Source organism: Neophocaena asiaeorientalis, unplaced genomic scaffold, assembly GCF_003031525.2.
Source record: "Neophocaena asiaeorientalis asiaeorientalis breed wild unplaced genomic scaffold, Neophocaena_asiaeorientalis_V1.1 scaffold116, whole genome shotgun sequence".
Lineage (NCBI taxonomy): Eukaryota > Metazoa > Chordata > Mammalia > Artiodactyla > Phocoenidae > Neophocaena > Neophocaena asiaeorientalis.
Window position 1 is genome coordinate 7119060 of NW_020174561.1, and position 24312 is coordinate 7143371.

Consider the following 24312-nt stretch of genomic DNA (forward strand, 5'->3'; position numbering starts at 1 on the left):
CCCAAATGAAATAATAGTTCCTAGTAAAAGAAGCACAACACCCTTACTGTTTCCCTGCGTTATGAGAACTCTAAATATGAAAAAGGCAAAAGGAAAAAATCAGTCAACACACGTGCATGTATAATCTAGGTCTGTACATTGATCATAAAAACCAGGAAGTAAGATCTATGGGACACTTTCTTAGAATCTTGTAGACAGAATCAGAGGTGGTGCTTCTAGGTAGCTGACACACATTGCAAAATAAAGCACCATTTCTATTCTCTCAGGTCATTTTTAATCCAATTTTTTTTTCCTCTTGGACACATTTTTTATGCCCTTTCCATTTCAACTTTGTCTAGTTGCCTCTTTGTCACAGATCCTTCTGTTCTTTCTTAGCTATTTCTCCTTTCTACCTATTCAGGTATTCACCCATCTCTGTAATGATTCCCACCCATCCTTTCTCTCTATGTATCCTTTTCCCCTTTCCCCTTCACTTCTCCATCTCTCATTAGACCCCTTGATCTCCCCACCTATCGTATCTACAGGATCACCTCCTCTCCCCAAGTAGTACTGGTTCTTTTAAAGAATTATTGCTTACTTTTATATAAATTAGTTTTTCATTCTCAGTTCCTGAACAATTTGCTTTATCTATGATAAAGATAAGTATCTCTAATATCAGCCTACAAGGACAAAACAAAAAAAAGATTAGGCATTTTAATCCTACATAATCTGAACTGGTACACACTAATGGAAACATACATTGCTCCAGAATATCTCTGATCAATTTCTACCTCTAGATATCTTACATAGAACCCTATTTTATAAAACTGAGCAGTAACTTAGGTTGTCCACTAGATGGCACACAATTACATTAGGAAACACAACAGAACAAAATTTATAGAATTATAGATCTTCTTAAAAAGAAAAGGCAGGTTTTTTTTCTTTCTTACAAATGAAGCAAGTACTAAATAAAATATCTTAAAACCACCTTAAATCTTTATCCAGGAAGAAAATCCTTCCAAATTCCTATTCCCTTATAATTATTTATGAATCAGAAACAAAACAAAAATAAATAGAAGAATGGCTATGCAGAGGAAATGTTTCTCAGTTATGGAGGCTAAGCAATAGGTCCACAAGTATTAATAATTGAAGTAGGAATAAATAAAATGAAAATGTACCATAAGCAGTCCTGAGTGTAAAATGGTCTAGATTTTAAAACACTATAATCACTTAGGAGTAAAAACTTTGTCTAGAAGGGAAACATTAATGATCATAAAAAGAGGAAATATTCAAATAGCATAACAGTTCAGTGAAGGATGAATATATTATTATGGATAGAGTCGGTTACTGTAAGGAATCACTGACTTAAGATCTATTGAACCAAAATAAAGTCATCTCTGCATACTCTATCACATGCAATAACATGACGAATAATAGGTCAATAGCCTTGATATTTCAGATGTTCATGTAAATCAATAAACAAGTAGAACTACATCAAACTAAAGGGCTTCTCCACAGCAAAAGAAACAATCAAAAAAATGAAAAGGCAATATATGGAATGGGACAATATATTTACAAATCGTATGTCTGATAAGGGATTAATAGACAAAGAACTTATACAACTCAAGAACAAAAAAGCTAACAACTTGATTAAAAAATGGGCAGAGGGACTGAATAGAAAGTTTTTCAAAGAAGACATACAAATGGCCATCAGATACATGAAAAGAGGCTTGATATCACTAAGCAGCAGGGAAATGCAAATCAAAATGAGATATCACTTTACACCTGTTAGGATGGCTATCATCAAAAATTACTTCTCCACAAGATATCTATTATTACACAGGGGAAAAAAGATATGATTATGTTAAGGGTCTTGAGATGGGAGATTATCTTGAATTTTCTAGGTGGACCCAAAGCAAATACAAGAATCCTTATATGTGAATAAGGGAGGCAGTAGAGCCAGAGAAAGAGATGTGAGGCAGAAGCAGAGATCAGAGTAATTCGATATCTGGGAGTCAGGAGCCAAGCAGTGTGGGCAGCATCTTGAAGCTAGAAAAGGCAAGGAAACAGATGCTCCCCTAGATCCTCCAGAAAGCAACACATTCTGCTGATACCTTGATTTTAGCTTTGTGAGACCCATTTTGGACTTCTGACCTCTAGAACTGTAAGATAAAAAACTTGTGGTGTTTTAAGCCACTGTGCTTGTGGTAGTTTGTTACAGCACCAATTAGAAACTAATGCAACTCCGTAAAGAAGAAATACCAGGTATTTATTTTAAAGCAAGAAGGTAACTACCTAAACCTGAGTAAGATTCACTTACATCTCAGAAAAGACTGCAGGATAAAAGCATCCATCTTGTGTTACACATAATGAAAATTTGTTTCCTTGTAGCTGGTAAAATAATTGTGGAGAAAGGCCTGATTTCTTGACAAGGTATTTGGATGAGCACATTGCCAGTGGGATACACACTGTGAAAGTGACAAGTCTCTTCCAAGTTTCACTGGCAAGAGGAAAATAATCCTGCATAATAAGAGACCAATTGGGGGTGCAAGACTGAGCTTCTATGAGACAATTAGGGGATGGGGGGATGTGGAAACCAGAATAGGACAAGAGTACTTGTCCTGGGGACTGAGTGAATGAAATGCCAGAGCTGTATGCAGTGACCCTCTTCCCATGGTTTCTGTATTAGTCAATTTTTGCTGGGACAATAAACAATCCCAAAGTCTCAGTCGCTTAAACAATGAACAGTTATTTCTCACTTATGAGTATTGGCTGTGGCTCTGCTGGGCCTACCTGGGTTCCTGATATCAGTTAGGCTTTAGTTTAGATCTGCACTGAGTCTCATGCTGGGACCCAGGCTGAAGAAGTAGCTGCTATCTAAGCATGCTGTTCTCACGTCGGATGGTAAGAGTGCAAGAGGGTGATGGGCTTCTGCTAGAAAAAGGCAACCTGTCACTCCCACCCCTGGAAGTCACATGGGTAAACCAAGTCAGTGGGAAAGGGAATAGGGTCAGGGAGAAAGAGTGGATACTGCTGAACAATATTACAATCTACTATAAAACTACAGTCATACTAGGAAAATAATTTTAAAAACCTGGTGTCATGTGAAATTTGGTGAAAGCTATAGTGTATGGTGAGTTTTGCATTAAGGTCTGCACAGAACTGAAACAGTAATACCAGGAGAGAAACAACAGAAGAAAAAACTGGTTACAGTTTTATTTATTCAACCCAAAGTAAAAGGAAAGTAAACTAACATTTTTATAAGTGACATCTCTTTATCAGGTACTGTGCTGAATAATTTCATTCTCATTTACTTTCACAACAAGTTTTTCAGATGAGGAAACAAGTTCAGAAAGGTTGAGATTCTTGCCCAAGTTCCTATAGTTTGTGTTCCATGATGCTAATCCAGGAATATAACATTAAGGAAAGTTGAAAAACTAAGGAGCAGAGGGGCTCTGAGTGAGATCGGTGGGCATAGAAATTGAATCTTTAGCAATAGAAGACTAGACAAACACAAAAAGATGGCACCCTCCATCAAAACTGGGAAGGACTTGTTTTATATGGAAATGAGGTTAAAACAAGCTGGATCTACAGCCCAGGCAAAGACATGGTCCATGGGTTTCTGGAAGACAGTAGGGTAGCATCAGCACCCAGGAGATGGCTGGTGCCAGCAGAGGCTACAGTTTTAGAGAGATAACGAAGGGAACAAATTCAGCAGAGTTTGTGATGGAGCTAAGACAGGGCCACCCCTAGCCCATTAGAAATACCCTGAAAAATTAGAAATGTGCCCTTTCTTCCTTTGGCACAGACCTGTGTCAGAACACATACTTTGGCCAGTACCTTCACAACCTATGGCATCACCCTAGTTTGGTTGGGATGAGAAGGGGAAGGGTAAAGTTTGAGGATTCAATCATAAAGAACGATATTCCTCCAAGCTGTCCACATGAGTGAGAAAAGTAGTCTATTTATATGGCTGCCTAGAGGAAATTTAAATATTCACCGAAAGTTGGATATATATTAAATAGGTGTTTTCTGTTGTTAAACTTCTTAAGAGAAAATGTGCTCTATTTTAGACATTACCAGACACACTAAAAAGGAATTCTCAATGTAACAGCATTCTAAAGTTTTAAATACTTGAGAGAATTAAAAACAATGAGCTGGCAATTAAACTCAAATCAAATATTGCTGTACTATACCTGCCCTACAACATACTGTTTTAAAGTATGCATTTTCCCCAGATGGACACAAATTCAATTATAAAATATCAAAGTTCTTTCTCTATCCTGTCTGGTTTTTTTTGAGATGTCCCATGTCAAAATTCCATCCAGCCTTCAGGACCTGATTCAAACCCTCTCTTCTCCACCAAGCTTAACCTTGGTCAAGGTTCCATAAATGATCTCTCCGTCCTCTGATTCTTGGGTCCTTGGCTTGTGTCTCTATTATGAATTAACTTTTATTATGATGGGTACATTTTGTTTGGAACACCCAGAGAAACTTTACTTACGAACGCAAGCCCAGCTGAAATGTTTCTCTTTTATTTTGAATCACCTCTGACCCACCCTAACCTGCTGTAAGTATTAATAGTTTATCACTCCGTCTCCCATGCTAATATTGGGTTGGCCAAAAAGTTCGTTCGGGTTTTTCCATGCCATCTTAGGAAAAACCCGAATGAAATTTTTGGCTAACCCAATAGTAAAGGCCTGATCCTCATTAACTTGGAAGTTGACAAAGATTGGGGTGGGGGCCAGACTAAACATTTGTGAGATCATTGAGGGCAGAGGATATAAGACACCTTTTTCTTCTTTGTACCCCAGTACATAATATAGAATTGAGATCAGAGGTTCTCAGCCTGGGCACTGTTGCCATTTGGGGCCCGATAAGGACTTGTAGGGGACTGTCCTGTGCATTATGGGCCATTTAGCAGTATTCCTGCATAGTGCTGACAACCAAAATTCTCTCCAGACATTGCTAAATATCCTCTGGGGGACAAAAAGTTGCCACCAGTTGAGAACCACTGATCTAAACCATACTGAAAATTAAATGTGTGTTGAGTTGCTGTCAGGTATTGTCAGGTTTTTCCTCCACTTTGGCTCTTCCACACCTCCTAGCACTAGTGGGGAGTTCAACAAATATATTTAAATGAATGAATGCTTTAAATACATTGCAAATAATGCACAAAGCTTTCCTCTGAGCCATTAACAATTGAGTTTATAAGGATGATACATATTCATTTGTTCATGAGAGAGATGGTATGGTATATTGATTAATGCAGCAAATTCTGGAGTCAGACTGGGTAGGTTCAAATCCAGAGTGCAGGGTTTCATATCCAAACTCTCAGCTTCCTAGCTCAGGAGCTTTGAGCAAGTCATTTAACCTTGTTGCACCTCAATATCCTCATCATAAAATGAGGATACAAATAGTACTTACCTCAACAAGACTGTGAAGACTACATGAGTTAAGATACGTGAAATGCTTGGAATAGTGCCTGACATGCTTGAGTTCTTATGGATTCAGCAAATTGAATACTTTACTCCAGGCATTTATAAGTGATGGGGATTTAACTATGAACAAAAAGTTCAAGCTCTCATGGATTTTGCAATCCAAAAGGCAAGGAGGAAAGGGACAGAAAATAAAGCACTGTAAGAGATGAACAGCAGGGCAGCCACAGAAGGCTGCACTGAGGTCCCATGCGAGGCGAGGAAGCTGTCCCAGGATACAACTAAAGAAGAGTCTTCCAGGGAATAGTCCTGAAGCCAGACCATGCTGCATGTGTTTAAGGAATGGCAAGCAGCACAGTGAAAACTGTGAACTATATACTGTGTCTTTAAAAAGAAAAATGCAAAATTATAAATTTCCTCTGAGATAAAAAAAGAGCTAAGCAAATTTTAAAAGACTACAAAAACATGCCCAAAATTTGACAAATGTTTTGTTTGAGTGATGAGACTATGGGTGATGCATTTTTTTTCTTTTCTGTAATACCCTGGATACATATTAATATAGTATTCTAAAAAATCAAAAAAGGCTTTATCAATGATGGTCCTTGTAAATGAAACAGAATTTCCATTTACACAGGATTATTTCTATTTTTTCCTCTATTTTGTAGCTGAAATGTTAATATTTTTACTTTATTTGAATGTTCTAATGCCTGCTTAAGACAGTATGTTGCAAAGTTTACTTTTACTAATATCTCATTTAATATTTTGACCAAAAAGTTTTCCTCTGCCCATATGCTTAACACAAATTTCTTTTTTTCAACTGATGGGTCACAATATAGATATTTGTCTTTTGAAATTTCTTCACATCTTCTAAGGTGAAAATGGTTCTCTATTTACCAAATTTTTCTTCATTGAGTAGTCAGCAAAAATTCTGTGATAGTTCACTTAACTGCTCTTTCAAAATAGACTTTCCTGATCCAAGCAGCAGCAAAGGATTTGTAGAAATGAGGTTACACGTCTGGAAAATAAGTGATACTTTTAATGTCTTCATTTATGTTCAAATATTTTCACTCCTAAGTATAGTTCTTAAATTCTATGTCTCAGCTACAACACAATTATAATTTAGCATTGATACTTCTGCATTTTATAGTCATTTTAAAATAAGTTACCCCCTTTGAATCTGACAGAAATATAACTTCTTAAGTTTGCCATCTTTTGCAGTGTCTTCTGATAATTTTCTTGACCTAATATTTCTATTATGCTTTGATACATTATAGTGAAATTTAAAAATTCACTAGAAACTAGAAACATATATTGCCAGGGTAAAAGGATTCAGGGTGGTTTTGTTTGCCCTCAGGAGATACACAAAAATGTAGGAGAGGTGTTTCTATAGGTTCTACTGCTTTATTTCCCTAAAGAAATGAAGTATAAAATCACGGAAATTCTTTACTTCGTATAGCTGTGTGGACATTAAAAAAGAGACAGACGAGAAGTTGTAGGAGAGGGAGATATGAAGATGTAGATCAAGAGTCCAAAAAGCCAAAATTTCATGAAAGATTATAAGATTAAGTTTGTAAAATGGAAATTAGGGAAATTCTCTCTTAAATTTACTCACCTAGAATCAATAGGGCCAAGCATTGTTCTAAGTATCATAATTATACATTTGGGGGGATAGAGAGTGTTTGAACAGCTGTGGCATTTAAATGATCTCCTATTCTCATCAGGCTCTCTCTCTCTTTTTTTTTTCTTTTTTACACTATAGGTGAAGGGTAGGGTGGAAGTGTGGTTGCTAGTGAATATAGAGAATAAATGTATGACATTTTAGTTCATCCAACATTCTTAAATGCCAGCATAAGACATATTCACACACATACACAAAAGCTGTGTTTTACAGACCTAAATAACTGTATGTATTTTTTAAAATAAGCACCAAAAATTATTTTAATGCATGGTGTTTTCAAATCTTCCCAAATACTGTTACTTAATTTTAAGTTTTATGTAATGATTAGGTATATATTATATTAACTATTTTCAAATATACTTATGTGAAGTATTTTGAGAATAAAATAAAAAATATACTAATAGTTGTATATCTTGAAAATCTCTATATACATGCAAAAAAGTGTTTTTTATAACTATTCAAGAGACTGAATAAAAATGTCTTAATCATTCAGTATATTTTTACATTACATTTTCATTCAACAGTGTCAGAATATTTTAATCACCAATATTCCTAAGAACGATGCTTAAAAATATTTACCATTAAAAATAGGAGAAAATTTCAAATCTAGATATTATTGGCAAAAGCCGTGTCCCTTCTTAAAAACCAAACAAATAAAAATCAACAAGGAAAACTACTTGTTCATTTTGTATCTTCTTACCTTCCTCCAGTTCTTCTGTATCAGATATAGAGTCCAAAGTTGTATTTGTAGAGTTAGATATCTGTTTAACATTCTTCTTTTCATAATTAGCAATTAATTGGTGATATCTATCCACAAAGAGAAAATATATATGAATTCCAGCATTCATAAATATTCAGGTCAATTCATGATACCTAATTATCAAGTCAAAACTGTAGACATTAGCTAATGCCTTTCCAAGCATATCACACACAGCTGACCTCAAGCCTCCTCTCAAGCCAACTCCATCAATAGACGCCATTTTTATTTCACATACTCCCATTTTCTGGCACTTCTTTTTTTCCTGTAACCACAGATAAGCCACTGGCAAGGTAGAAAAAGTGGCTTAAGTTATACTTGGTGTATTAGATTGCTAGGGCTCCCATAACAAAATACCACAGACTGAGTGGCTTAAACAACAGAAATTTATTTACTTGCAGTTCTGGAGGCAGGAAGTCCAAGATCAAGTGTGCCAGTAGGGCTGGTTTCCTATGAGGGCCACAGGAAGGATCTGTGTGTTCCAGGCCTCTCTCCTTGGCTAGTAGATGACTGTCCTCTTGCTGCCTCTTCACATAAATTGTCCCTCTAATCTCCTCTTCTTATAAGGACACCAGTCAAATTGGATGAGGGACCACCCTAATGCACAGTCATTTTTAACTTAACAACTCTTTAAAGGCCCTTTCTCCAAATGTATTTATCCAAAATCTGTGGCACTGTGAGAAAGGACTTTAACATGAATTTGGGGGGAACACAGTTCAGCTCATAACACTTGGGCTTAACAGTAAATTGACAAAGTGAAGACATGTAACTCAGTCTAAGACTGAACCATATCCAGTAAAGAATAAACCTTTTCTCCATGCCTGAAAAGAGCCCATTCTAGCCACTCATTAACAGATTTCAGAATTTCAGTGAAAGGAATGAGGCAATGTATGGGGTAAAGCTAACTGTAAAATAAATGTCTAAATATAATTCCCTCATTTGAGACAGTTTCACTTATTTTTTAAAAACTATGTATATGAGAAACATATTTATTCTATGTTTCCACTCTGAATAAAGCAGTAGACCTTATGTACCAGGAAAGAGAGCTAACAAATGATACTAAAAATAGAGGCTGTGTACTCACTATGGTAGATAGGCAATAGCTACTTAACCAACAAAAGTCACAATTACAGAAAGCTTAGTTACCATTACAAAAGAAGGGCAAAAACAAAAAAGAGGATGGGGGCATTAGATTGCAGCTTAAAGTCATTTGCAATTTTTATTATATGCTGATAGTTTTCACATCCTAAATGTAATTGCTTAGTCATTAGGAAATTACCTCTCTTCCCTTTTACCTCTTTGGAAAAAAGAAAAGTAATATAATGCTCTTAGAATTTTCAACATTGGCGATATTAAAGTAATATTGAGATGATGAAAATTCCATACTCATTTATTCTTAAATTAGTGATGGAGCAAACTACAAAAAGAATGTTCTAAAAACCACTTAGGGGAGATGAAAGAAGATTGTGAAATTTCCTACTGATCTACCTACCCAATAATAGCTTCATAAGACATATAGATGTAAACAAGTTATTTAGATAAATAAGTACTGTTTTCAGACCAATAAATATATTATTGTACAGATATATGGGTCTCCTAGTTTCATATATCCAGAGTTTTTAAGAGATGAATGAACAGTTAGGAACCCCTGTTATAAAGCAAATAATCCTTTTCATACTACAGATATTCACCAGTAATTTATCTCTTTATTTTATTTAAATTTTTAAACATATGGTTTGCTTATACCAAGGTAAAACAAAGTACACATGTCCAATATTGCAAAGATGGAAATACTGTATTCAATTATGGTTGACATATTTAATAGATTATGAATTCCTTATTTTCTAAAGTTCAATTAAATTAAGACGTTTAAAATAAACATCTGAATGTATATATGAAAATTATTTTACTTTCCCTCTCCCCTTCTCGTTCTCTCTCCCCGTGATTTTCATATGAAATTAATGATTAAAAGGTATTGTTAAAATGTAAATAAAGTAGATGGAAGAAGAATAAGAAAACAATAAACTAGAAAAAATATCTGTGCATAATTTAAAATTGCCCTTAAAATTATAAAGAACATATTCTATATATTGTTTAAATTCATTAGCTATAAAATAATTTCTGTTCATTGCATCTTATTTCTCATTGACTATGAAAATCAGAAATTCATGTTCATCATGAAAAGTTTTATCTTTTGGGTATAATGAGAATATACTTAAGAATTCTGAAAACTTAAACTATAGTTAGCTAATAACAAATTAACAATAATATTCAAAACAAACAAAATATTTACATTACTAATATGTAAAAACAATGAAAGGGGCTTGTGTGGATTAATCATCTTTTGCCCAACTCTATTGTCCATACATTTATTTTCTTTATTGAGGTGTAGTTGATGTACAATGTTATATAAGTTACAGGTGTACAACATAGTGATTCACAATTTTTAAAGGTTATACTCCATTTATAGTTTTTGTAAAATATTGGCTATATTCCCTGTTCTATACAATATATCCTTGTAGCTTATTTATTTTATACACTGTAGTTTGCACCTCTTAATCCCCTACCCATATCTCGCCTCTGCCCCCTTTCCCCTCCCCACTGGTAACCACTAGTTTTTTCTCTATGTCTGTGAGTCTGTTTCTTTCTTGTTGTGTTCACTAGTTTGTTTATAAATTCCACAAATAAGTGATATCATATAGTATTTGTCTCTCTCTGACTTATTTCACTAAGCATAATACTCTCCAAATCCATCCATGTATTGCAAATGGCAAATTTTCATTCATTTTTATGACTGAGTAGTATTCCATTGTGTATATATATATATATATATATATATATATATATATATATATATACACCACTTTTTTTTCATACAGGTGAATATATACCACTTTTTCTTCATCCAGGTGATATCTCGCTGTGGTTATTTTCATTTGTCTCCAAGTATTTTTTGATTTCCTCTTTGATTTCTTCAGTGCCATTGGTTGTTTAGTAGCATACTATTTAGCCTCCATGTGTTTGTGTTTTTTGCAGTTTTTTTCTTGTAGTTGATTTCTAGTCTCATAGCATTATGGTGAGAAAAGATTCTTGATACGATTTCAATTTTCTTAAATTTACTGAGGCTTGCTTTGGCCTAGCATATGATCTATCCTGAAGAATGTTGCATGTGCACTTGAAAAGAACGTGTATTCTGCTGCTTTTGGATGGAATGTTCTTTAGATATCTATTAAGTTGATCTGGTCTAATGTGTCATTTAAGGCTAGTGTTTCCTTATTGATTTTCTGTCTGAATATGATCTGTCCATTGATATAAGTGGGGTGTTAAAGTACCCTACTATTATTGTGTTACGGTCTATTTCTTCCTTTATGTCTGTTAATATTTGCTTTATGTATTTAGGTGCTCCTATGTTGTATGCACATATATTTACTATTATTACATCTTCTTTTTGGATTGATCCCTTGATTTTTATGTAATGTCCTTTTCTGACTCTTGTAACAGTCTTTGTTTTAAAGTCCCTTTTGTGTGGTATCAGTATTGCTGTGCAGCTTTCTTTTGATTTCCATTAGCTGATCTCTACATTTCAAATGCATTTTAACAACCCTACATTTTTATTCTACTCCCTTCACAATTACTATTTTTGATATCATGTTTTATATTTAATTGTTTTGTGTATCTCTTAACTGCTTATTGTGGATATAGATGATATTACTACTTTTGTCTTTTAACCTTCTTACTAGCTTTGTGCGTGGATGATTTCCTACCTTTCCTGTATGTTTGCCTTTACTGATTTGTTGTTTCCTTTTATAATTTTCATGTTTCTAGTTGTGGCCTTTTCTTTTTTGTTTAGACAAGTTCCTTTAACAATTCTTGCAAAACTGGTTTGGTGGTGCTGAACTCTTTTACCTTTTGCTTCTTTGTAAAACTTTTGTTCTCTCCATCAAATCTGAATGAAGGCCTTGTTTTTCCCTTTCATCACTTTAAGTATATTGTGCCACTCCCTTCTGGCCTGCAGAGTTTCTGCTGAAAAGTCAGCTGATAGCCTTATGGGAGTTCCCTTGTATGTAACTTGTTGTTTTTCCCTTGCTGCTTTTAATATTCTCTCTTTATCTTTAGTTTTTGCCATGTTGATTACAGTGTGCCTTGGTGTGTTCCTCTTTGGGTTAATCCATATGGGACTCTCTGCCCTTCCAGGACTTGGAAGCTGTTTCCTTTTCCACGTTAGGGAAGTTTTCAGCTATTAGGTCTTCAGATATATTCTCAGCCCCTTTCTCTCTTCTCCTTCTGGGACCCCTATAATGTGAATATTAGTGTGGTTGATGTTGTCTCAGAGATCTCTTAAACTCTTTTCATTCTTTTTTCTGTTCAGCATCAGTGATTTCTACTACTCTGTCTTCCAGCTCACTGATCCATTCCTCTGTATCATTTAGTCTACTGTTGATACCTTCTACTTGATTGTTCGTTTCAGTCATTGTATTCTTAGACTCTGTTTGGCTGTTCTATATTTTCTAACACCTTGTTAAAAACTTCTAAATTCTCAGTCTGTGCATCCATCTTCTCCTGAGTTCTTTGATCATTGTTACAATCACTACCCTGAACTCTTTCTCGGGTAGATTCCCTATCTACTTCACTTAGTTATTCTGAGATTTTATCTTATTCGTTCATTTGGAACATGTTCCCTTTTACCTCATTTTGCCTAATTCACTTTTTATTTTTCTGTATCTGGTAGGTTGGTTACATTTCCTTGGATAAGTGGCCTTTTCGTAGGCCTGTGCATCCCAGCAGTGCACTCTCCTCTTGTCACCATAGCTATATGCTCTAGGGGTGCCCCTTATGTGGGCTGTATGAGTCCTTCTATTGTGGCAGGCTGATTTCTATGGGCAGTCTTGTAGGCTTGGTTGGCCCCTGGTCTGGTTCGTTGCCAGGCCCTGCCCCTCTGGTTGGCAGGGCCAGGTTATGAGGTGGCTGACTATAGAACCCTGGGGGGCCCTGTAGCTAGTGCTGGCTCCCTAGTGGGCAAAGTCAGGGTCCAGAAGACCCTGGTGCTATTGCCTGCCCACTGGTGGATGAAACCAGGTCTTGGGGCTAGTGCAAGCCTACTGCGGGGCAGAGCTGGATCCTGGGGACTGGTTGCAGGTCCCAGGAGTCCCAGAGCTGGTGTCAAATTCCTGGTGGGTGGGGCCACTTCCTGACACAGTTGGCTACAGGGTCCAGGGTGTCTTCAAGCTTGTGTTGGCCTAGTAGTAGGTGGGACCAGGGCCCAGCTGGTCACAGGGCAGGATTTGGCCTGCTGGTGGAGGGGCTGGATTTGTAGGTTGCAGTGCTGTGGTTGTCTTGTGGCTGTTGTCTGCCTGCTGGTGGGTGAGGTTGGTCCCAAGGCTAGAACATGCTTGCTGGTGTGTGGGACCAGGTCCCTGGGCAGGGTCTGGCCTGCTAGTGGTGGGCCAGGTCCACAGGCTACAGGGCTGCAGTTGTCTTGTGGCTGGTGTCTACCCACTAGTGGGTGGAGCTGGGTCCTAGGGTCTCTGGCTGGAGGGCCCTGGGGGTCCCAGGTCTAGTGCCTATGCACTGGAGTGTGGGCCTGGGTTCTGGGCCTTCTGGTGAGCAGGGCCCTGTCGAGGGGCAGCTGTGGGCTCAGGAGGTCTTAAAGTAGCCTGTCTGCTATGGGTTGGGCTGTGTTCCTGCCCAGTTAATTAATTGCTTGACCTGAGGCATCCAGCACTGTTGCCTACAGACTGTTGGGCCAGGGCAACACTGCATCCTGAGGCCAATAAGCTAGAGGAATGATTCCAGAATGGTGCTTGCCAGCACCAGTGTCCATGTGATAGAACAAGCTCCCAAAATGGCTGCCCCCAGTGTCTGTGTCCCCAGGGTGAACTCTAGTTGCCTCCTGCCTCTCCTGGAGACTCTCCAAGAACAGCAGCTGGTCTGACCCAGGCTCCTTTCAAATTACTGCTTCTGCCCTGGGTCCTGGAGAGTGTGAGACTTTGTGCGCATCCTTTAAGAGAGAAGTCTCTATTCCCCCCAGCCCTCTGGGACTCCTAAAAATAAGCCCTGCTGTCCTTTAAAACCAGATGCTCTGGTGGCTTGTCTTCCTGGTGCAGGACCACCAGGCTAGGAAGCCCAATGTTCGGCTTGGACCCCTCATTCCCTTGGGAGAACCTCTGCAATTGTAATTATTCTCCCACTTGTTGGGCACCCACCTTGGGGTATGGGACTTGACTATATCATGATTCTGCCCCTCCTACCCATCTAGTTGTGGTTCCTTCTTTACATCTTTAGTTGTAGAAGATCTTTTCTGGTAAATTCCAGTCTTTTTCATCAATGATTGTTTTGTAAATAGTTGTAATTTGGGTATACCCATGAGAGGAGGTGCACTCAGGGTCTTTCTACCCAGCTATCACTGCCAGTCTCCTCTATTGCCCATATGTTTTATTAATGGTATGTCACTAGTTGCTGGAATCCCTGTTCTGGCATACTTCAAATTCCCATGCCACTGGGAATTTATTAATCTGTAGACTCAGCCTACCTGCAGTTCTTATATTGATTAGGTCCTATATTGCTGTTCTTATATTGACAGCGAAAATCAAGCATTCCTGGATCCATGGGTCCAGAGTTCTTCATGTGTTTACCCCTATTGTGTGCTTTGTACTTTGGGGTTCATGTTTCTTTCCTTATGCTCAAATTCCACACAATTGTTAAAAGATATGCAGTATCACTTACATAGTAAAACCATTGAAAGAAGCATATTCCTCAGCTGTGAATCCATAAATATCTTGACAAGATAGGTTCACCTCTTGCTGAAGAAGAAGACTGACTAAACTTGTTGGTTCATCACTGAGAGCAATCATAAGGGCTGTTCTGGAGCAAGAGATATAAATGTGTCCATTTATGAATCTTAACCATGTCTTGTACTTTTTAAAAAATGAGTCTTCTAAATTTATTGTTTAAATGTATGATCAGGAAAAGAGTTGGGGCAAAAATGTAAAATGTGAGGCAGATTTACTCAAAAAGGTGTGGTAATCACAGATCATATCATGAAGTCTAAAGATAAGAGTCTCTAGGAAGCAGCTAGCTCAGTGGTTTTCAACCCCTGCTCCTGGGAACACTAGTGTTTTCCAGGAGATGTCTCAAAAATTCTATGGAGGGGAGTGTCTGGGACTCTGGGTACCCTATCCCCATTTAACTACAGCATCTGGGATTTAGAGATTGAGTTTCTGTGTAAGATTCTAATGTTAAAAAAAAATAATAGCAATAATTACATACCAACCTGGCCCAACTGTTTGATTTTGCAGATAGAGAAATAGATCCTGGGAATCTAGGTAATTTGTCCAAAGTCATATGGCCAAATCTTTTCAGTTTCAAAAATATGTCTCATATATACATATATGATATATATATAGGCTTACTTCACACTGAGGTCAAGAGCAGCCTGGAGTATTTAAGGAATGAGCACCTAGAATTTAACATATGTATGCATGTGTATATATTCCTGTTAGATAGCTATAGTTATATGCTCTTATTTAACATTAATTATACCTTTGATTCTTATCTGAAGCATTCACATCTGCCCCACTCTTCAGAAGAAATTCTACCATTTCTGCATTATTTTCAGTAATGGCAAGTAAAAGTGGAGTATACCCATCCTGGAAAAATTATTTCAAAATGATTATTTAAAATATTATACCAACATTCCATGCCTTTTAATTTAAGTTCAATTTAAAAAATAAGTATGCTTATAAGAAACCTCTGTAATAACCTATAATTGAATAGAATCTAAAAAAGAATATATATATGCCTGTCAAAAAATCAAAATAAAATTATAAAAATAATACTAAAATAAAATATAGTTGGCCAGTCAAAAAATAAAATTGAAGTTTCTGCTTTAGGCTTAATTCAAATTGTGGGCAAGAGCACTCAGGAGTATTTAATCACTGAGCACCTAGAATTTAACGTAAGTATTGCAAACCATCAATTCACATTTTGTAATGTTGTTACAGCTGAGTTTCCTAGGGTTTCATTTAAACTTCCAAGGCTGGCACTTATTTTGGCCTGTCATGCAGATAAAGTATCAGTGAACTAAAGTGTTAGGAAGCTTAAAAACATATATTTATCAGTTATCCATAAAGTCTTAATAGGTGACTTGGATTACTTTTAGTATAACAAGTGATTTTCTAATTTTACTCTAATTATTCACGAGTATACAAATAAAATATAAAAGGACATAGTCTTCATGATTTTTAATCAATGTTCATTTATAAGGAAATCAAGTATTTCTCATGTGATGTACTTCTTTGAACAGTTATAATTGTTAAAACTCATGTTGCTTTGGAGGTCAAGATTATAATCTGAAATGAAACGGAGAAAGGTTTTTTTAAAAAGGAAAACCTTATCAGTATTTGATAATCTCATTCTCCTTCTCCTTCTCCCTAATTTCATTTTGTAAAATTCATGTTTTATATAACATGTGTGTCAACAGATACAAATTATCTGCAATGAATACCTTCTTTTACTGCTTTCTAAAATATAATGTATTGTTTTTAATAGAAGACTACCTTATTTTGAGCTTCAAGATTAGCTTTGTGTTCAAGCAATTTTGCAACTAATGAGTCACTTTGATGACAAGCAGCATAATGAAGAGCAGTATTGCCATATAAATCCACCAGGTTTGGGTCTGCGCCATGTTCTAGAAGAATAGTAACACAACTCTCCTTGTCACACTGTACTGCCTGTCAGTACAAAAAGAATAGACGGGTAACCAATTTACTATTTAGGATCTGATATATTAAACTAATGTTTAATACTATGTTTTAAAATATGAAATATAACAAAGGTTAACTAGGAGAAGAACTCAAATGTAATTCAATTGAAAAGGAAAAATCAGCACACCTTAGTCAATGGAGATCTGTTTTCACCATCCCAGACGTTTACTTTGCACTGTTTCTCAATTAAGAGAGATACAATATTTGAATATCCATTAGCACAGGCCAGGTGCAAAGCTGTTCTGTATCAATATAATGAAACACAAAGTTATAGATAAGTCTTACTTTGAGAAGTTATCTGCTATGCCCAAGAACATGCCAGATCATATATTATTAAGGTATTTGCTTTGTGTACTTATTTATATTTACACAAAATTTAATTAATTATAATTGCTTTTTACTGAATTAAAAGAGCTGTGCAAATGCCTGAAGATCAAATATTTAACTGGTTTCACTTCAAAGAAAATTTAACTATGCATTAAACAATAGGTTTTTTTCAAACACCAAAATGGAGTATGAGCCTTGGAGAATGATAAAATTAGACATCCAATTATGTCTAGAAATGATCTCTAAAACCTAAGATACATGTGCCAGATAACAGGAGGAAAAGACATTGCCTATGTTTGCCTATTGCATGGCATACCGCACATAAGTGTGTGTTTCTCTTTGCTCAGCTATTAAAGTTGTCATCTCCATCTAAGAAGTGAACACAAAGATGAAAGCCTAAGTACTCTTTAAGTTGTAGATCCCAACCTAATTTTCAGTTATTAAAATAATTTCTACTTCTCAAAGAACCATATTCTATGTAGCCTCCCAGAAACCAAGCATATAGTCATGAGGTATGACAGATACTAATGAGCTCCATTTAAACTTTGTAGCTTTTAGCCTGGACTAACTAACCCTCAACAAACTTTTATTTATTTGTGAAGGTGATGTCTTTATATCCTTATTTTAAGATAATTTCATAATACAAAGTCTATATACAGGTAGCCCAGGTCCCAAACAAAAGATTTTAGATGCCATTTTCCCACTTCATTTTAGGTCCTCAGAAGTACTTTATGGGTACCTAAACAGAACTGTTATTGACACTAAGAGTAGCAAATGTAGCCCACAAGGACTTGAAAATAAGGTAACTTTCAAAGAACAAGGCTCATAAAATCCAAACATGATGATATAACTTACCATTTATGGGAGTAAACTCAAAAAATATAAAAATAATTTTGAACAATTTGGAAATACAAAAACTCCAATCAAGTTTACTTGACTATAATCTCTGGAAGGCAAGAATATAACTATAATTCAAAAAACCAGAAACCTAACCAATTATGTCATTCTCGCTGAAGAAAGACTGTACTCAGAAAGAGGATGGTCAGCTAAGTGATAGACTGAAGCCAAAAGTTATCCATGATTAACATCCTTCATGGTAAAGAATATATGAATTTAAGGAGCCCATACTTCCCAGTCATTGGAAAGGAATACTTTGTTTTTCTGTAGAACAAAAATGATTCCTCAGACATCATGGTCTAGATGAAATATCCCTCAAAATGATCTACCTTGTTTTGTCACGATTCCATCCTTACCAAATAAACTTTTGATAACTAATTTGGTTTCTCAGAAATCATGACACAGGAAAAGCACTGATTAGCCTTTTTGTTGACATCCATAATTTGGCTTAAAGGTAAATTTCCTTATGTAATAGGAAGTTTCTCCAGTCTTCAACCTGAACATATGGGGCCGAAAGTCTTTAAGCTGACCTAAAATAAATCCTTGCAGTAGCATAGCAAATCCTAAAAAACATTTTGATCCATCCCCTTCACCCATTGTTATATATATCTCAAAATTTTAGTCTCAAGGAACGTAGGTGGCTTTTACTCAATCTTTAGATCTAATTCTCTTTCCAACTCCAGTTTCCTTTTTTCATTCAAACAAACAAACAAAAACCAAAACCAATTTCACTTTCTCTGAGAGAAAGTAATTGGCATTTGAGTAATTCCCAGGAGGTGTTCCAGAAGTGGCTGCTGCGTGGCTGCTGCACGCCTGCTGAATATTTCACTCTTCCAATTGAAGTCTAAACCCTATGTGACAGGGGGACCTTCAAGATGGTGAAGGAATAAGACAGGGAGATCACCGTCCTCCCCACAGATACATCAAAATTACATCTACATGTGGAACAACTCCTACAGAACACCTACTGAATGCTGGCAGAAGACCTCAGACCTCCCAAAAGGCAAGAAACTCCCCATGTACCTGGGTAGGGCAAAAGAAAAAACAGAGAGAAAAGAATAGGGATGGGACCTGCACCAGTGGGAGGGAGCTGTGAAGGAGGAAAAGTTTCCCCTTCACTGGTGGAGATGGGGAGTGGGTGGGGGAGAAGCTTCAGAGCCATGGAGGAGAGCACAGCAACAGAGGTGCAGAGGGCAAAGCAGAGAGATTCCCATGCAAAGGATTGGTGACAACCAACACTCAACAGCCTGAGAATATTGCCTGCTCACCCGCTGGGGCTGGGAGCTGAGGCTCGGGCTTCAGCAGTCAGATCCCAGGGAGAGGACTGGGGTTGGCTGCGTGAACACAGCCCGAAGCGGGTTAGTGCGCCACAGCTAGCCGGGAGTCCGGGAAAAACTCTGGACATGCCTAAGAGGCAAGAGACCATTGGTTGTGGTGCACGAGGAGAGGGGATTCAGAGCACGGCCTAAATGAGCCCCAGAGACAGGCATGAGCCGTGGCTATCAGCGAGGACAACAGAGATGGGCATGAGACACTAAGGCTGCTGCTGCAGCCACCAAGACGCCTGTATGCAAGCACAGGTCACTATCCACACCACCCCCCCGAGAGCCTGTGCAGCCTGCCATTGCCAGGGTCCCGGGATCTAGGGACAACTTCCCAGGGAGAACACACGGTGGCCTCAGGCTGTTGCAATATCATGCTGACCTCTGCTGCCACAGGCTCACTCCACATTCCGTACCCCTCCCTCTCCCCGGCCTGAGCCAGAGCCCCCTAATCAACTGCTACTTTAACCCCGTCCTGTCTGGGCAGAGAACAGACACCCTCAGGTGACCTACGTGCAGAGGCAGGGCCAAATCCAAAGCTGAACCCGAGGAGCTGTGCGAACAAAAAGAGAAAGGGAAATTTCTCCCAGCAGCCTCAGGAGCAGCCGATTAAATCTCCACAATCAACTTGATGTACCCTGCATCTGTGGAATACTTGAATAGACAACTAATCATCCCAAAATTGAGGTGGTGGACTTTGGGAGCAACTGTAGACTTTGGGTTTGCAATCTGCATCTAATTTGTTTCTGGTTTCATGTTTATCTTAGTATTTAGAGCTTATTATCATTGGTAGATTTGTTTATTGATTTGGTTGCTCTCCTCCTGTTTTTATATATATATATTTATTTATTTATTTATTTATTTTTTCCTCTTTCTCTTTCTGTGAGTGTGTATGTGTATGCTTCTCTGTGTGATTTTCTCTGTATAACTTTGTTTTGCCATTTGTCCTAAGGTTCTGTCTGTCCATTTTTGTTTGTTTTTTTAGTATACTATTTAGCACTTATCATTGGTGGATTTGTTTTTTTGGTTTTGTTGCTCTCTTCTTTCTTTCTTTTCTTTTATTACTTATTTTTTTATTTTTAAAAATTTATTTTTGTTATTTTATTTTACTTTATTTTTTTCCTTTTTTTCTTTATTTTTTTCTCCCTTTTCTTCTGAGCTGTGTGGCTGACAGTATCTTGGTGCTCCAGCCGGGTATCAGGCCTGAGCCTCTAAGTGGGAGACCTGAGTTCAGGACATTAGTCCACCAGAGACCTGGCCGCACGTAACATCAAATGGCAAAAGCTCTCCCAGAGATCTCCATCTCAACACTAAGACCCAGCCCGACTCAACAACAAGCAGGCTACAGTGCTGGACACCCTGTGCCAAACAACCAGCAAGACAGGAACACAACCCCACCCATTAGCAGAGAGGCTGCCCCAAATCATAATAAGTTCACAGACACTCCAAAACACACCACCGGATGCTGTCCTGCCCACCAGAAAGGCAAGATCCAGCCTCATCCACCAGAACACAGGCACCAGTCCCCTCCACCAGGAGGCCTACACAACCCACTGAACCAACCTTACCCACTGGGGACAGAAACCAAAACCAACGGAAACTACGAACCTGCAGCCTGTGAAAAAGGGACCCCAAACACAGTAAGATAAGCAAAATGAGAAGACAGAGAAATACGCAGCAGATGAAGGAGCAAGGTAAAAACCCACCAGACCAAACAAATGAAGAGGAAATAGGCAGTCTACCTGAAAAAGAATTCATAATAATAGTAGTAAAGATGATCCAAAATCTTGGGAACAGAATGGAGAAAATACAAGAAATGTTTAACAAGGACCTAGAAGAGTAGGTCCTTTGAGTAGTATGACTGAAAGTGTTCATTTGGAATTGAGCCTTCACCTACAAGGCAACCTACCGATCTGAGGGACTTTTAAAATAAAAACCATAAAAGTAATTTAATTTTATACCTAGGAGAGATATTAGACATCTTCAATTCACTTTCAAACTCATTAGGCACAGAACTCAAAATAAAAACATAAATATTAGCTAAATAAGCAAACCACATTAACAGGGAGCTCCTCTGGTTTAATAAGAAATAGTCTTCAATGGGGCTTTGCAGATCTTGGTTTAAAAAACATCTATCTAGTAATAGTTCTGATTTGACAAGATGAGGAGATTCAGGGTCAAGGTCATACAATGCAGGGAAGGCCTCAAATTCAGATTTTTATTCCAAAAACAGTGTTATTCCTACTGGGCCACTATGGCCTTCAACTGCCACCATAAACATAATAAAGAACATTTCTATCACTCTAAAAAGTTTCCTCATATCCCTTTACAATCAATCCCCCTTCCTCCAGTCCCCATATGAAACACCTGGTAACTACTAATTTGCTTTCTTTGGCTATAATTTTGCCTTTCTAGAATTTCATATAAAAGGAGTCACTTGATATATAGTCTTTTGTATCTGGTTTCTTTGACTTAGCAGGACACTTTCAAGATTCATCCATGTTGTTGCATGTATCACTAATTTCATTTCTTTTATTAATAAGAGATACCATTTTATTGCTGAGTAATATCTTTAAATTATATTTTTCTATGTATGTATATATATGTATTCATTCGTCAAAAAATATTAATTCAGCACTTACTATGGCTAGGCAAGGTTCTAGGTGATGAAGATACAGCAGCAAATAAAACAAAAATACCTGACCTTATGGATCATACATGGCTAGTGAAAGAGGTCAACGAAAAAACTTAAAATACAAGGTACAACAGACAGTATTAAGTGCTAAAGAGAAAAATCAGGCAAGGAAGAGGAACAGAAAATGTCAGCATGGAGAGGGGGTGCAATTGTTGGAAGAGTAGCCAGGGAAGCTCTCACTGATAAGATGACAAACACCTGAAGGAAGTGAGACCAAGCCATGTGGCTATCTGGGTGGGGAAGCACTCCAGGCAAAGGACCCAGCAAGTCCAAAGGCCCTAACTGCATGTCTGGCATTTCTGTGGACACTAAAAAGGCCAGAGTTAACTGGAGATGAATGAAAGGGAGAGTTGTAGGAGTTAAGATCAGAGAGATAACAGGGAGGGGGGTGAAGGTTGTGTAGGGTTGTATGAGCCTTTGGAAGGACTTTGGCTTTTACCCCTAACGAGATGGAAATCCAGTGGATGTTGTTAAGACAAGGAAGGACATCACTTGACATACATTTTAGAGGATCATTCTGGCTAATGTGTGGAGAATAAATTGGAAAGGTTAAAAGACAGAAAACTACCTGGGAGGCCACTGCAGTAATTCTCATTAAGATATGATGGTGGCTTTGACTACAGTGGTACCTTGGAAGGTGGCAAGAAATGGCTGGATTTTAAACATGTTTTGAAGGTAGAACCAAAAAGATTTACTGTTGAATGAGATGAAGGATGTGAAAGAATGAGAGTAGTCAAGAATGACTCTAGGGGTTCTGGCCTAAACAACTGAAAGAAAGGATTTGGCATTTACAGAAAGAGAAGAGCAGATCTGAGGAGGAATAACAGGAGCACAGCATGCGGATGTTGGAGATTCCTAAGCAGTGATGGGGTGGAGCTAGCGGCTCTCACAAGCCCATTGTTAAATTTTCAGGAATTATTCGAGCCGCTTGACATCACATTGGTAGGTGGAAATAAGGGATTCTCTTCCCTTCTCCCCACCCCCACTCAAGAGCCTGTTATATAACATTTACCAGCACACCACAGCCTGTTAGATATACAAGTGATAGTGTAGGCATTTGTATATATATGAGTCTAGAGTTCAGGGGAGAGGTCTAGCTGGAGATTAAAAGTTGGAAGGCATTGGAATACAGTTACAGACGATCTCTCTTCATCAGGCAAGTGAGGATTAAGAGAGAGACAGAGAGAGAATTATTTCGAGGTCTGAGCCCTCAAATATTTACCAATCAGGAAGATGAAGAGAAACCAGCAAAGGAGTCTGAAAAGAACTGTCCACAGAAGTAGAAGAAATGCCAAGTGAACTAAGTGTTCTGAAAGACAAGACAATATTTCAAATACTACTGCTAGGAAAGTAAGAGACTTGGCTGAGATGCCTGCCAGGTACGACTGAGAATTGACCACTGAATAAAGTCATGTTGACCTTGTTGATGACCTTGTAAAGAAATTCAGAGGAGTGGTGTAGGATAAAAGTCAGATAAATTATTGAATAGATAACTCTGATTCTATTAAAAGAGGAGGTAAAACTATGAGCAAGTTGACACAGATCCTCTAATCATAGTTTCCAGTTGCCCTATTACAATGAAAGATGATGCTTTATATACCCTATGACCTGAAAACTCCCCACAAGATTTTAAGGTAGGCACATATAGTACATATTTTCTGTTATTAATGCCAAATACATAACTTCTTCATATCTTAACATATAAAATTAATTTTGTTTTTGCAGTAAGTGGTTGTTGATGAGCTTTTTGAAGATACTCTACAACTGAAAAAAATTTTTCATAGGAGATCCACATTAAAAAGTTAATTATTTTGCTCTTTCAAAGTCTTAAAATCTTAATGATCACTGTTCTGGGAAGTCACCTCTACTCTTTTCCTATTAGTTAATTAGGAATACAGAAAATCTTAGTGGCTGGGGACGGTATATACCAAAGAAGAAAAACCATAGCATGGGGAAAGGGTGAAGTGCCCAGTGGAGATTAAGGCAGTGGGAGGAGTGGAGGGAATTGGGAAGGACACAAACGCCCTCAGATATCCTGGTGAACATTTCTAAAACTAAGCTGAAAGTTGGGGGTATGACCCTCTGCCCGTGGTTCCCAGACCTCTCCACTATGGGAAACTCAGAGTGACAACCAGTGGGGTAGTCCAGACAAGTCCTGTTTCTGGTTAGAGGACCCAGTGGCCCCAGCTTCCCCTCCATGCTGCCCTTCATCACTCTGGTCACCTGTGTTCTCTGTCCCGCATGTTCACATCATGTTTCTTGAGCCGAAGATACTCCTTCACCTTCTCTAAATCCCCAACCGAGGCAGCTTTGTGAAGTTTCTTTAAATCCTTATCTCTAAGGTTGTAGCCTGGCTGGGCTGGAGGACCGATACTGGCTGGCCCGCCTATGGGCAGGTGTGAGCAAGAACTGTGGGGCTCATCCTTCCTTCTCCATAATGTGAAAAGCTTCTTCATG

At 37.8% G+C, this 24312-nt stretch overlaps 1 protein-coding gene across 1 annotated transcript; it reads right to left on the reverse strand.

Moving 5' to 3' along the window:
- Window positions 1-3257: 3257 nt before the first annotated feature.
- Window positions 3258-24311, reverse strand: ANKRD7 (ankyrin repeat domain 7). The gene is given in 10 exon segments (XM_024757786.1): window positions 3258-3379; window positions 7796-7902; window positions 8035-8137; window positions 14576-14621; window positions 14623-14713; window positions 15392-15498; window positions 16408-16581; window positions 16742-16856; window positions 24079-24214; window positions 24266-24311. Coding segments are annotated over 10 exon segments (1047 nt in total).
- Window position 24312: the final 1 nt, after the last annotated feature.